General features: G+C 39.2%; 1 protein-coding gene across 1 annotated transcript in view; it reads right to left on the bottom strand.

Moving 5' to 3' along the window:
• The window catches only part of EIF3B (eukaryotic translation initiation factor 3 subunit B), a 16,135-nt gene extending 1,962 nt beyond the window's left edge, over window positions 1-14,173 (bottom strand). The window contains exons 1-18 of the mRNA XM_009286557.2: window positions 14,167-14,173; window positions 13,688-13,880; window positions 12,213-12,332; window positions 12,065-12,122; window positions 11,270-11,398; window positions 10,073-10,230; window positions 9,019-9,150; window positions 8,853-8,919; window positions 8,245-8,291; window positions 7,272-7,482; window positions 6,616-6,688; window positions 6,020-6,142; window positions 5,430-5,508; window positions 4,427-4,565; window positions 3,668-3,793; window positions 3,093-3,170; window positions 2,506-2,614; window positions 1,851-1,968 (exon numbers count right to left, since the gene is read on the bottom strand). Of these exons, the coding sequence (XP_009284832.1) occupies window positions 1,865-1,968; window positions 2,506-2,614; window positions 3,093-3,170; window positions 3,668-3,793; window positions 4,427-4,565; window positions 5,430-5,508; window positions 6,020-6,142; window positions 6,616-6,688; window positions 7,272-7,482; window positions 8,245-8,291; window positions 8,853-8,919; window positions 9,019-9,150; window positions 10,073-10,230; window positions 11,270-11,398; window positions 12,065-12,122; window positions 12,213-12,332; window positions 13,688-13,880; window positions 14,167-14,173 (1,953 nt within the window). The 3' untranslated portion in view covers window positions 1,851-1,864. The remainder of the gene's footprint in view (window positions 1-1,850; window positions 1,969-2,505; window positions 2,615-3,092; window positions 3,171-3,667; window positions 3,794-4,426; window positions 4,566-5,429; window positions 5,509-6,019; window positions 6,143-6,615; window positions 6,689-7,271; window positions 7,483-8,244; window positions 8,292-8,852; window positions 8,920-9,018; window positions 9,151-10,072; window positions 10,231-11,269; window positions 11,399-12,064; window positions 12,123-12,212; window positions 12,333-13,687; window positions 13,881-14,166) is intronic.
• Window positions 14,174-14,780: the final 607 nt, after the last annotated feature.

The following is a 14,780-nucleotide window of genomic DNA, read 5'->3' as shown; positions in this document are numbered from 1 at the left end:
TGAGGGCTCCAGAGCTGGACGCAGTACTCCAGGTGGGGTCTCACCAGAGCAGAGTAGAGGGGCAGAATCTCCTCCCTTGACCCACTTCTTTTGATGCAGCCCAGGATACGGTTGGCTTTCTGGGCTGCAAGCGCACATTCCCATGTCATGTTGAACTTCTCATCAACCAACACCCTCAAGTCGTTCTCCTCAGGGCTGCTCTCAATCCATGCTCTGCCCAGCCTGTATTTGTGCTTGGGATTGCCCCAACCCATGTGCAGGACCTTGCACTTGGCCTTGTTGAACTTCATGAGGTTCGCAAGGGCCCACCTCTTGAGCCTGTCAAGGTCACTCTGTATGGCATCCCTTCCCTCCAGCGTGTTGACTGCACCACTCAGCTTGGTGTCATCTGCAAACTTGCTAAGGGTGCACTCAATCCCACTGTCCATGTCGCCGACAATGATGTTAAACAGCGCCTGTCCCAATACCGACCCAGGAGGAACACCACTCGTCACTGGTCTCTACTTGGACATCGAGCCATTGACCACAACTCTTTGAGTGCAACCAGCCAAAGTGGTCCATCCATCAAATCCATGCCTCTCCAATTTAGAGACAAGGATGTCGTGCGGGACACGTCTAGGCAGATGATGTCAGTTGCTCTTACCTTATCCAATGCTGTAACCCCGTCGTAGAAGGCCACCAAATTTGTCAGGCACTATTTGCCCTTAGTGAAGCCATGTTGGCTGTCATCAATCACCTCCTTATTTCCCATGTGCCTTAGCATAGTTTCCAGGAGGATCTGCTTCATGATCTTGCCAGGCACAGAGGTGAGACTGACTGGCCTGTAGTTCCCTGGGTCTTCCTTTTTCCCCTTTTTAAAAATGGGGGTTATGCTTCCCCTTTTCCAGTCAATGGGAACTTCACTGGACTGCCACAACTTCTCAAACATGATGGACAGTGGTTTAGCAGCTTCATCCGCCAGTTCCCTCAGGACCCATGGAACTTGAACTCCTTAGATATCTGGAGGCTGAAGAGCTGCAGGGTGACTTACAGCTGCAAAAGGCATACTTCCAGTCTCCCCTTACTCTTCCTTAAGTGAAGTCCTAAACATGACAGAGCAGGAACCCATTCCAGGTTTTAAGTCCTACATGAGTGCCTTCACTATCGAAATATCTTTTCCCTCCTCAATACAACAATGTCAAGCTCCCTAAAGAACATTTCCTACAGCAGGGGCTGAAAGTAGCCTCTATTTTCAACATACAAATATATAATATGAATTCACAAAAAAGGAACTGGGAAAAGCAGTGGATTAAATAAAAGATTTCAGCTACAAGCAGTGACAGTCAGTACACAAGAATCTGCTACTACCTGAATTCTACCCAACATTTCTAGAAAATGTTCATGTGGATATTTAAACATCTACTCAAAGTTTTATCAGCCCACAATCAACTTGCTGTATAATCTTTAGTATAGTATTTAAACTCTGTCCAGTCTTGAACTAACAGAAATTTTGCCTTTTGGAAGAATTGTATATCTCATACTAACTACAATTCCTCCTGCTGACAGAACTTACAAAGTCTGCAATAAACTGTGTTTAGAAGTTGACCCTGACTCTGTTGTGGGTTTGATCACTCTGGCAAGATAGGACATGTACTGAGCAGAATACTGTGTAACTCATGAATCTGACAGTCTGTGATTACTTTTAAAAAAAGTGTTTTTCCCCTCTAGCCACGGAGAAAACATAAACCAACTCAGAGAACACCACATTCACTCATGCAACAAACACACCTAACTTTCTCAAGCAAATTATTGAATCTATAGCAATAGCTGACAGAAAAAGTTTCTCTCTACTGAAAGGTATGCTATCTTACCACGGTTTTATTAATTACTCTGGTTCTGCAAGGGTAATAATTTCTTCATTGATAAAAAATTCAACAGTCTCCTCCTCCCAGTCATCAACATTGCTGTCCAGCTCATCTGTGTCTACCCCTGGAATGGAGAAAACATTAACACGGAATGAATCAAACAAGGCAGCAATGGAAAGATTTGATGCTATGGCAGAAACAGCCCTTAAACCAGCAGTGAAATAAGAGGTATTTGGTGCTTTAAATCATAACAAGTACATGCTAAATTCATTAAATGGCAACCAAGGCATTACTGTCTCCCACCCCAGGGCTTTTGCGGGTTTTCTGGTTAAATGCAACACCCAAATCTCTTCATGGTCTTATCCCAAGGCCAAGCCAATGCTTGCCTTGAAGTGTAAAGAGGTAAGGTAAAACACAGATACCAGACTCTGGCAGCCAGCAATATTAGCTTTCTCCCATAATTTAAAAACAAACAAACAAAAAAAAATCCTGTTGTGATTCAGGATAAAAAGTATAAATAACCTTCAGAGAACAAGGGACTAGCTTTGGCAGGAAACGGAGGGAGAGAAGAAGTGGATGAATCCCCAGAACATGGTAGTTATTTGGTAAGAAACAGCAGTTATCTAGCAGCAAGTCTTTACAAGTACTATGTGTGGCTTACCTCCTCGAAGTTCTAAACGCTCGTTCCTCTGCTCCATGTACAACTCTTGTGCCATCTTGCGGTACTTTCTGAACTCTTCCATCATTGTACGTCTCCTTTCCACTAGCTCCTACGGAGGCAGGAAGAGGTCGTTAAGCCTCCCCAATAAATCAAATCCACATGCAATGCATTTGTTAGCAAGTCAAATTTTTTTTCTCATAAACATACTTTCTATTAACTTAAACACAGGAAAAAGGATTTTTCTCTTACGTAATCAAAAAGCTGTTTTGGTGAGGTTTTGTTTAATTTGAAGAGCTTTTCTTAATTTAAAGACTGGCTAATGCAGCAACTCACTAAGAACCCCAAAATTTTACCACCTTTGCTTAATGAGGTAACACCAGTGCCTCTCCAGATTCATTACTGTTTAACCTGACAGTTTAGTAGCATCTGTCTGAACTATCTATTGGAACTAACTCTAACCATCTGGATTCAAATGAACACAGATGTTTGTTATAAAAGAAATTTAACTTACATATCACCATTAAAAAATAACTAAGGACAGGTTACAAGAGTTTCATCTACATTATTATATTCCAAAAGTGTCTTGCCTTTGAAGCTTTGGACTGGCTCAGGCGATCCTTCTGCTCAAATATCTTGGAGTATTTCTTCAGGTCCTTCTTAATTTGCTGTAAAACAGGGAATTTTATTTCAGCTAGGATATCAGACTACCAATCACAACCATCACATTCTGTAAGAACTCCTTTGGTAGGCCTAAGCAGGCTATGCATTTTTTTAAAAAAATCTCTCTTCTAGGCAATTTCCCTTCGCTATAATTTTGTTTGTTCTTCCTGGCTTACAGATCATGTAAATGCTTCTGTACACATGCAATTAGTGAAGTCTGGACAGCCAAATTCACTTTTGTTATTCTTTATACCCTTTCACTGTACCCTAACTGTAAGAACAACTGGTAACCATTTCTATTCTGAGCTTAAAGAACAGTTAATATTTACAGTCATTCCCAGAAGTGACGTCCCCTACAGCAATATGTTTTTTCATAAATTCAGGGCAAAAGGCAGTTGTGTAACTCTAACAGTTCAAGCCTCATCCTCAAGAAGAGGGAGTAAACCAAGTATGCTTACACACCAAATCAATGTCAGCAGAAAGAGTCAGTGGAATACACTACCTTTATCTGATCCTCACTGAGCAAGGTAGTTGGTCGTGGTCTCCAGAGAAGCTGACAGAACCTGTCTTTATTGTTTTTCTGAAGTAGACGGCCTTGGAAGGTCCATAACCAATACGCATTGTCCACCTGGAAGAGTAGTGCACCGTCTCAGTCAAGATAAGCTATAACTTAACACTGTAGTTCTCACTCCATGTCGTAAGGGTCTTTTTTATAAAATCAGCACCATTAGTCAACAGAACCAGGGTGCTCTTTTTGTTAGTGCCTTCCTTGCACAAGTCAAATTCCTCACCAAAATATTCGTTCTACTGAAGCTTTGCAAGAAGTTACCTTCTGGAGGATCACAACAGTTTGAAACTAAGCCAGCCCTTCTATCATATTCTTAAGTCTCGGATTCTATACTTGTACAGGAGAGGATTACAGTGCAAAAGTAATGACAGGTGCAATAAATCCTGCTGTTCTGTGTGGACCACAAGGAAATCAAGTTTCAAACTGCTAAAGACAACGGAAATTCAGAAAAAGGACACTCAGTTTAGACTCATGAACTGCCCTTCCAGAACTTATTTTGGACAACCGGTGAAGCTAATGGCCCAAACAAATACTGATGTTCAGAAATTAACTTATAAAACTATGGTGCAGATTTTAAGTCATATGACCAGTGACGGGTGTCCATTTTCTCCTCCTAACCAATAGCCCTTTCCAATACCTCTGGAAGAGAAAAAAAAATAAAGCAAAAAAAAAAAAGAAAGCAAGCATTAGTACCTTGTGGCTCCACCAAGACACAGAAGTCACAATATATCTGCCTGTAGGATCCCATTCAACATCTGAAGCTGTATAGTGTTCCGCAATATTCATCATGGTGCAGTCAGATGTATCAACAAATGCTAAGGCACCATTCATGCTGCAAAGACAAAACAAGACAGATTGTTTTACACACTAGTATAGCCTGTTTTTTTAAAAAAACATTTCACAAGCTGCATCTTTACAACTCCTCGCTACAAAGATAAATTTTCACAGCAACCAAGAGACAGGCTCATACCAGTTTCTGTGGCTAGAAAGCAATGTGATGAATAAAAACAAAAATCCAAGTAAGAATGACACTTTTGTTTCTATGTTCAATGACCCTTAACCCATTTTCTTTCTGTTCTTAAAGTCACAGTGAAAACATACTATAGGCAAGTTACAATCAAAGTTTAACAATCATATGCTTAGACATATTTAAGTAGTGAAGACAAGATTAAAGAAAAAAACCCAGATTTTTAAGATGAACAGCAGTGCTTGTCTGAAAGCAGGTAAAGGCAAGTACTACTCAACTGGTTAATAAGAATCATTTTCACTCACTCTAATGTGAAACTTTCTTGGTAACTCTTTTACAAAACAGCTTTGTCATTAGGAGGTATGGCCCATGAGGAGGCACAAGGCTATGACAACAACAAATGCATTATAAGAGCCACATGCACGGTGCAAACTGGTTTAGCTGAGAGTCAGTATTTAACTTAAACAGCTGAAGAGTGTTTCTAAATATCCACTTTTCTGTTGAAAAACACATTCTTCATTTGATGGGGCAAAATATCAAGTAAAAGTTACAAAGGACTAAGCTGCATCATGAATTGCATCTTTTCTTCTCCTTTGCTTTTGCAAAGCTGTATCAGGATTACACAGTAATGCAACATTCATGGAGATTCCAAACACTTCTTGATGAGATAGTCTAGTCTTTTTCCTCCGTAAAATGAATGTGGCGTTCAGTAACCTGTGCAATACTCACCTTCTGAGGCCAGCCAACACTACAAATTGCCCTTGAGGACTCCAGAATATCGTGTTTGCCTGCTGTTTGTCAAACGTTTCTGGAAAGAAACAAGACAAATTCAGAAAGAGATCTCAATCCAATGCCATCAATTAGCTTACAGTCAACTCCATCCATACCTCAAAAGACATTTCTGAACTCTGCAAGCAAGTCCTAATAACAGCCCTTAGCTCTACACTTCTAAAGACAAAACCCAGTAGCACCAGAACATCCAAAGCTAGCAGAAGAAAGAGGAGATCAGAAGACCCCAACACCCAAGTTGGGAATAAATTTTAGATAAAGTGAGCCAAGTCTGTGCTATCACCTCACGTGAACCCTAAGGCCACAAAATTATTCTGGCTTGTAGGCCTTTTATTCCCAGACTCTGGACTGATTCAAAGGGAAAACAGTTTAGCTGTTACCAGAAAGTTAGATTTCTAGAATACAATGTCAGGCATAGCACCTGTTGCCATACTATCCACCATAAACAGCCACAATTTTGAGTTTACTGCACCTATTGCCATGCAAAATGCTTAATATCTGCACTTTTCATTTGTTTTTCAGTCGCTTACTTATGAGTTCTATTTTCCCGTTGTTTTTAACATGGTAAAAGGAAACTGAAATTCGTGGAGTTTCTCCATGCAACACAGCAAACTTGCTTCCATTTGGTTCCCAAGCAAAGGCTATGATGCTTTCTGTAACAAAAACAAGGGGTCAAAACTCTGTCAACAGACAATACAAAGCTTTGATTTCAAGCAGTTACCAAAGAAAACCAAGACGCTGAAGAGAGGGAACCCATCAGTTAACAGACTTTGCCATACCGACTATCTTTTAAAACACAGGTTGGTAAGGCAAATGCAGGGAGTTATGGGAAGTGTTTCAGTCAAACAATAGCATCAAAGTCTCCCATCTTCTACAAAATACACTCATATTATCAGCCCTACCATCTTTATTAATAACAGATTTTCAGTTCTGTCATTTTTCAAGTCAGTCACAAGCATAAATAGCAACAAAAGTTTCGATTTCTCATTTTTACATGAATACTGTAGCTCCTATCAAAAGAGTTAACTTCCCAATTACGTCACATGTTGACAGGAATCTCTAAGAAACACGCAAGTGTCTACTCAAAAAAGTTAAAGATCAAAAGTAAGGAAATACTTGGCATTACCTTTCATTTCCACCACATCCACTGGCACCTGTTTCTCTCTCATTCGGAATATTTCAAAGTTGGTCACTACTCCCTGTAAAGGCCAAGATCAGCTCATTATCCAGCACAGAAGCAGTAGAGCAAATAATTTTATTGCTAGGCACAAAAGGACAACTACACAATTAGCCTGTCAGGATGCAGGATGAGAGACAAGAGTCAAGATTTGTTTCTTTAATGAGAGTAGATAGATACAGTATACCTCATTACTGAACACATTCTAAATTTTTCTGTTCTGATAAAGAATAACTGAAGAATTGTACAAAAGCATTTGTTTCTTTTCAGACTGTTATGAAATTTAATTAAGACAGGTAACACATGGCACATTGTGCAGCATGACCTATGGGTTGTTCAACAACTGCTTAACAGTGAGTAGGAAGAGAGGTGAGGCATATAGCTCTCACCCAAGTCCAAGATGCCACTAAAGTCAAAGCAAATCTTGGATGTGAACATTACATACATTTTGCTCGCCACATGCCTCAAATGCAAATGGAAAAATGAAACATAACTTTGACATCATATAATTTACACTGTCTATATTAAAAGACAGTACTGTAAGAAAATGAAGTGTCAGCATGAGAGAGAACCAAATTCTATTACTATAATCAGAATCCACATACCTGTGTGCCTTTGGGAGTCCTGTCTACCTTCACACACAGGTAATCCCCGTTCTTCTGCCAGTGTAGTTTACAATCTACGACATTGAACAAATTCCGCACACGAATTTCTTGTCTAGAAGGCAGCTGCATCAAAGTCACTCTTGCTGGGATGTCTTTGTCCTCAGGCACCCAGAAAGCAATTATGTTACCACCTGGAGACCATGAGAAGTCTCTACGGGAAGAAAGTTTAAAATATGCCATTTTAATTTTTAGTTAGAGATACTACAAGCAGAAACCATTTTCATCATTTTATCTGAAAGTTGCAGACAAGTATCAACTCTCAATAATAAAGACACATATAGACAAGCAACTGAGGACAATTTAATAACCTTACACATATCATACCAAAACAGGTTTTTTAAACTGCTATTTAAACTTGCTGTATGATCAATGTTATCAAAACAGTACATTTCACTACAGAGTAGGGGTTACACCCAGTATAACTGCCAAAGATCTGAGAAACAGGCTGATTAAACCAATGAGCAAAAATCCCTATTAAGTTACACTGGAGACAACCTTCTTGCACCTGGGTACTTACTTTTCCTGTTGCTTTACAGAGAGGTACCTCAAAAACTCACAGGAGTCAGTGTCTATTGTGCAGACACACATAAAACCAAACCCGTTCCTTGCCAACAGGCAGTATACAGCACACCGTTTTAAGTTCGCATACAAATCCCTAACAAACTGCATTCCAGTTTGGTTTTGTAGACAAGGAACAGGACTCCCAAGCTAGACTCTGGATTAAGCAGTACCACAAAGAAGATTTCAAAGCATACAAGCTGTCAACTGTGGACATCAATAAATGCAGAATTTTCCATTCCTTTTTGCCAGTTTGTCTAATTTGACCACTTCAGCATATGAGGCCATTTGCTCTAGTCAACAGTCTAAAGATTCCAACTGAAGAGAACAGTTATTGTTACAAAGGAATACTCACCTTATCCCAGTGATTTTCAAACTTTTTTTGTCCAACAAACCCATAGACTAAAGGAAGAGAAAGGTGTGAATTTTCAAGTTAGAAACATTCTTATATTTACACATGCGCCTTCTACTCTTATTATTAGGGCACATAAGAAATTGTGTACAGTTTTCAGAGGTCCTGTACCCCTATTTATTATGAACATATGTATACCACAATTACAAATAAAATAAAAACTGCTGTACAGAATTAATGAGTAAAGCAGCCTGAATTATAATGAAAAAGCAAAACAGACTAGATTAGGCTGCAATTTATAGTGCGTTTTGGATACTTCGGCACTCACCTGCTACTGAGAGCTGGGAGGCATCACATAACCTTGATCCTATTGACTCTTACAAGTAGTGTATTGAGCTGTCTAGGCCTTCTAGAAGTGTGGTGTGAAATTTACTGTCAGACTCAGCTAAAGTTTTTCACCCAGGAAAGAACAAGACAAGAACAAATGGATTTCTCCCCTTTTAAGCCCAGCTCTAGAGTGTATTATTAAAATATATCCTTTAAAATAGATACCATGGGAAAGACTGACATTGTAATGCAACAAACGTTATGCAAAAAAAGCAAGAACTTACAGGTGTTTCATAGATGCTGAGGGTATCTGAAGTCATTCGAGCAAAGAATTTACCATCATGACTCCATCTAAGCAAATAAAAAGAAAAAAATAGTATTAGATAGGAACTGTCTTTTTATTAAACGAATTCTGGGACTACTTCTCTCTAATTCTGTTTCTCAACCTACTTAAAAATAGGCCAGTGAGCTGAGTTTTCACAATGGAATCCTCGCTTCTTTTGCCCAGTCAGAATATCCCAGATGATAATAGCCTGAGGGTCATCCTGCGCGTCCATCAAAGGGCTGAAGGTCACTAAATACCTACAAAATAAATAATCAATTTTGCTATCGAAACTTCATCTAATATGTCAGTACAAGCAGGCTTTCATCCAAATAATATTTAAATACAACACACTTTCAAACAGCAGTTTCTCTAATGGGATTTTTTGGAGAGGAGGGAAGAAATAAGAACAGTATGATAAAGGGGGAGAAAGCTTCCAAGATACAGTATTTCCCTGGCATCCCTCTGGCTGAAAAGACTCTAGATTTATATGCAAGTCTTCCCATACTGATCAAGAAAGGGGAACTCAAACACAGTTACCTACTATATAGTTTTGCCACGAGAACATCATTGGTTTCAAACCGAATATAAATCCATTGACCTTAGCCAACCTGAACTATAGGTATGCTAGACTTCTCCATTTAAAGATAAATAATCTCTCTTTAATATAATAAAATATAAAACCTAATTGCTTCCAAATATGTTACTTGAAAACTAGCAAAACAAGATGCATCTCAGTCCTGAAATTATTTTAGCCTTCTCTAAAGAGCTCTAACGTTAAAGAAAGCTTAAGGAATTCATTTCAGTACTAGAGATTTGGAGGGCGCTACCCAACTGAAACTTTTCAGAGAAGTAGAAAACTAACACTACAGACATCCCATCCAACTACCGAGGAGAAAACACGATCTTCTCCCTTGGGATAATAAGGTTTTTGAGGAAACTTGTCAGCTCAGTTTTGTAGACCAATTATTCCAGATTATGCTAAGTACCTTTCCTGAAGTCAAACAGAAGTCATGCAGAGTTTCACTCATTCTAAGAAGGATTTATGCATGAAAAGCAGTACTTCCAAAGGCAAAGAAGAACAGAAGACCCCAACGACATGAGATTTGAAAGCATAGCAACCAGAATGAGTGCGCTTCATGCTTTTGATCCCTTGGCCCAAACCAATGTCATACTCCATACCTTTCACAGGGCGAGAAGTCAATAAGCTGCACTCCCTGGTGACTAAACCTTTGAATCTGCTTGAACTTCTCTCCGCCCCAAAGCGCGATGCCTCTCTGGTGGAACGTAGCCAAGTAGGTACCCCTTGGGGACCAACGTACATAGGTTTCTGTCCACCGCTGGATTTAAAAAAAAGTATACACAAAGGCTTAATTTCATGCTGGATTCCTAAAGGGGAAAGAATTAATGTGTTGCTTGTAGCATCACATTTTGCAAATCCATTTACTAAGTGAAGATCTCAGAATTAGTGATAACTTGGACTAGTTGCGGAGTTTAATTTCATGCACATAATGCACAGTACTTATTCTTCAGGTTGAAAACTGTCAGCTGAGACCTCTTCAACTTACTGATCACCAAAAACATTTTCCAGGTACAGTGACAACCTTTGTATGATAACAATTAAACCCACCTAACAGGCCTGGGTTTCCTTGTTGTCTTTCAGCCCTGGTAAGAACATACTCTTCTCAGAAGTAAGGGTAAGTATTTCAAATTTCTTAACAACAATACAGCTCTTGACCTTCAGTTAAGTTAGAGAGGTTTCAGCAATATAGACCATGGCCAGTGACCATGGTGATGAGCAAGATTACTCATCATCCCAGAGCCAACTTCTTTCTACTGTAATGCATAATGGTTATTAAAGAAAATGCTTCTGGGTACCAACAGTTCTCAGCAAGTCAATTGCCTGCAGCAGACAGGCACACTAACTCTCCCTTTTGTATGCTATTACCAAACCAGCTTTTCCTCTTTAGCACCTCTGTGGTCAGCAAAAAAGCAAAAAGTGATCAGAAGCAGCATACTTAAGCACATACTCAGCTCTAATGAATAGTACTCCTCAAACTCTGACTTTGCATTTTCAGGTCTTTCTGAATCATCTATAATATACAGATGAAGGAAACTAATAGGCATCATGGACCAGTTAAAAAAACCAAAAAAAACCAAAAAACCCCACACAAACAAGTTAACACCATATTTGTTTTACCTAAGCAGCTAAGTCTAATTCTAAAGCATGTAATTTCACCACTCCTCTTCAAAAGGAAGAAAAAAGTATTTCAGCAATGGGGAAAAAATATTTAAAAAAAAAAAGAAAAACCTGAAATGGCATAAAATGAATGAGACTGACAGTGTATCTGCAATGTACAGCACTTCCAGGACACTCACTGCTCTGTCCTCAATTTGAACAGGTTCCTTGATATCATTCCAAAAAATGGAGGTCCGGTCTCCTGACTCAAAGATCACACTGTACTGATCCCTACAATCAGGATCTTCCAACCAGTATCGGAGATTCCCCTAAGAAAGACAGAAGGAAAAAGATTATTGGTGAGTCAAAGGCTAAGATGAAAAGTTCCCCAAATTAATACCTATCTGGCAGGTGGAAGTCGGCCTTACACGGAGCGTGCAACTTTGGAGTCTTACCATTGCAAACAAGTTTTTAAAGTGAAATTAAATAATTCAAATTACTGGTTACTGGAGGCTACGAGAACAGAGCATAAAAAGGTGGACCTTCAAGGTGGTTTGATGATGTTTAACAGTTCTTGCCTAAAATAACTTAAGGAGGTTTTTGGTGTTTTGTTTTTTTTTTTTTTTTTAAAAAAACTATCCCTTCCTCCACAGGGCTTTGTAAAAAGCTAGTAGTAACAAACATAGAAGTTGGCCTGAAATGAAACATTTAAAAATGTAAGAAGATGCTTTCAAAATTCTGTTTTTAAATGACTTGTGCAAAATCATTATTTACTCTTAAGTTTTACCCCGTGTGGGACCACTAAGCAGAACCACTAAGTTCTTCCTGCCACTTTGTGACAGTGAGAACAAAGGAACAGGAGCGTGCAATCACTACTGCCACTTATAACAACACTATTAACACACCATTTCTGTTTTCAGATGAACACTCCAGCAATGAAGTAATCATTTCATATTATGCTGAATATTCTTCCCACTTTAAAAAAAAATCCTTACCAAATCCTTAAATGGCTGTTTCTCAGGGATTTCCCATTCATCACTGATTGTCATGTACCTGAAAGAGCAATTTGATTGGTTACACTCCGTGCAGGCACTCTTGATTAGAATCCCCAAATCTACACATACACACGATGGCTGCACTCACTTATCGAAGTCTGTGAAAAGGTTGACTCTGAAAGTGTGCTGTTTATCCAGTTTGTATCCATCTGCATTCTTCACAGCATCCACTGCATGAGATGGAGACATGTACTCCAGAAAGATGTACCTACAATGAAGGAAGATTAAAGTTGGAAGTCATTGTTGACTACATAACAGGCTCATAATAAAAAAGAAATTAAATAAAGAGAGAAACAAACAATGGGGATGAACTAAGAACTCAGTACAGAGCATCTACAAAATAACTTCTTGTCTTGTCCCTAACCAATTAGGGTCAAAAGCAATTAATCTCCATTTTGGCCACAGGCACATACACACTTTTTAGCTGTATGGGCTCGACCTGAATTAAGCTGATAGTCTAGCCTGTTTACAGAAAGGATAAGTGATGAATTCAAGTTCAACGCAACACAGAACAACAATGAGAGCCAGTAACAGGCAGGTTAAGTATGCAGCTCCTCCCAGCTGAAGGACAGATCATGTTTAGAAATTGTAAATCTTGCTGTCATAGGCATCTCAAAGCACCACTCTTATTTTTCAGTTACACTGAATATCATTCAGCTTCCTTCTTGCCACTAATACAATCTAGCTTGTAGCCCAGCAGTCTTAAAATTAAGTTTCCTGAAGACTATCACACACTGCCTCAAAGAGAGGCATGAACACAGAGAGACAGAGTAATTTTCTCATGCTTCTAACGCTGACCTTACAGAACCAACAATCCCTCCACTCCAGAAAATACACTTTTTTTACGCTTTCTAAACTATGGGTTCCTCCCAAACTCAGGAACATACGCTACTCCAACCACAGTAACAAGACTCAGTAAAACCTCATATTTATCAGATTGATTTTTGCCTGGTTTCTCTCCCTAAAACTTTCTTTCCCTTGCCCTCTCCCTTTGGACTTGATCATTTCTGGTTAGCTTTCTTCTCAATTTCAGATGCTGCAATTAACCAGGAACAGGGATCAGAAGTTGGCAAAGGGGAAAAGGGTCCTGAGAAGGGCTCACTGAACTTAAGGAAGTTGGAGTCACTAATGTAAGCATAAGCACTGACAACCAGAGACAAAATATTGACAGTCCATTTTGCAATAAACAGTACCTCCACGGCTACTAAGTTTTTAACTAAAATGGACCTTTAACCTATTTATTAGCGATGGCAGAAAATTAACAAAAAAACCTCATTTAGTACTGCACAGAAATTTGTCTTCCAAACCCAGCTAAACTGTTTCCATAATTAATCCACATACACACTGTAGCTTAATGAGCTATTAAGCTTCTCAGCTCCCTCGGGAACTTCTGTTTGTCACCGACACTAGATGTCAGGATTGTACAGACTAAGGTAGAAGAAAGTGATGAGCATGACTATGAGGTCACCATAAAAACTGGCCATAAAGTATTGACACTAACAATCAAGGGTAAGTCAGAGCAGTGTTTCAATCCTATTTCCAGTAGGAGTTATCATGACTTACCCTTTTGTCTTCCCATCTGCTTCTGGATAAAATTCATTGATAATTTTACCAAACTTGGAAAATATTTTGTGGATGACATTCTTCAGTTTCTCCAGTCGGTCTGGTCCAACCTGGGGAACATTATCTACGACGATTACTGAGTCAATTCCATCTGCTTCCTGCGGCCGATCTTTCAGTACATCGCCAAGTAATTCTGCAAAGAAAAAGCATACAAGAAACTAAGGCACTAGTCAACATCATTAAGGAGGAAGACAGAAAGATGAAAAGAATAGCGATAGTAAGAGAACAGGAAGACTTCAAATTTCAGGAAATTTCAAGAATCATGTAAGAAACTTGGTAGTGAATGAATGTTCTATCAGAGAAACAACCGAAGTGAATACACAACTCTCCAACAGTACTACCTTGCTAAGAGGCATGATTACGCAGTTTCTTGACAAACTTCAAGCAGCTAACTCTTGATGTCTTTCTTGAAGAAATACCTGACATTGAGGACATCAACACTTGCACTATAAGCTTGTTTCAGGAGTTGGAACTGGCTCACAAAGTCCTCAAAATTGACGATAGAGCAGACAACTATAAGATTTACTACCCCAGCTCTGACTAGTAGCCTTGCTCAAATTATAACTGGATGACTTTGATAAAAAGAAGTGTAACATGTACCTCCCTCCCAAATCACGAGTTTTAGCATAATTCAAAACTATCTGCCATACTGGAAGCTCTGCATGTCTTAGCATCACTATAATTACGTTTGAGAACTCGCACTCCGTCTAAACCTTTAATTAAACACAAAAATGAAGGTCTAAGACAAGACACTTGGAGCCATATTTAAGCATGCAGCAAGTGAAGACAAGCACACACTGTTTCATACGCTGGATATTCTTCAACCATACTAATTCCCCTTTCCTATATCATCTTACAAATTTTGAGAGTACTTGCTGGTGGGATGGTTCGTTCAGTCCCTGCACTGTCAGCTTCAAGCTTCTTTCTACTGGGAAGAGATTGCTTACAATATCCTTGAAGTTTCCCTTACACAGAAGGGAGAACATTCAGAATGACTAACTGCAGCTGTGGCTTGCATACCACGCACTGGGAT

The sequence above is a fragment of the Aptenodytes forsteri genome, unplaced genomic scaffold (assembly GCF_000699145.1).
Source record: "Aptenodytes forsteri isolate BGI_AS27 unplaced genomic scaffold, ASM69914v1 Scaffold55, whole genome shotgun sequence".
Lineage (NCBI taxonomy): Eukaryota > Metazoa > Chordata > Aves > Sphenisciformes > Spheniscidae > Aptenodytes > Aptenodytes forsteri.
This window is presented reverse-complemented; position numbering and strand designations above follow the sequence as displayed.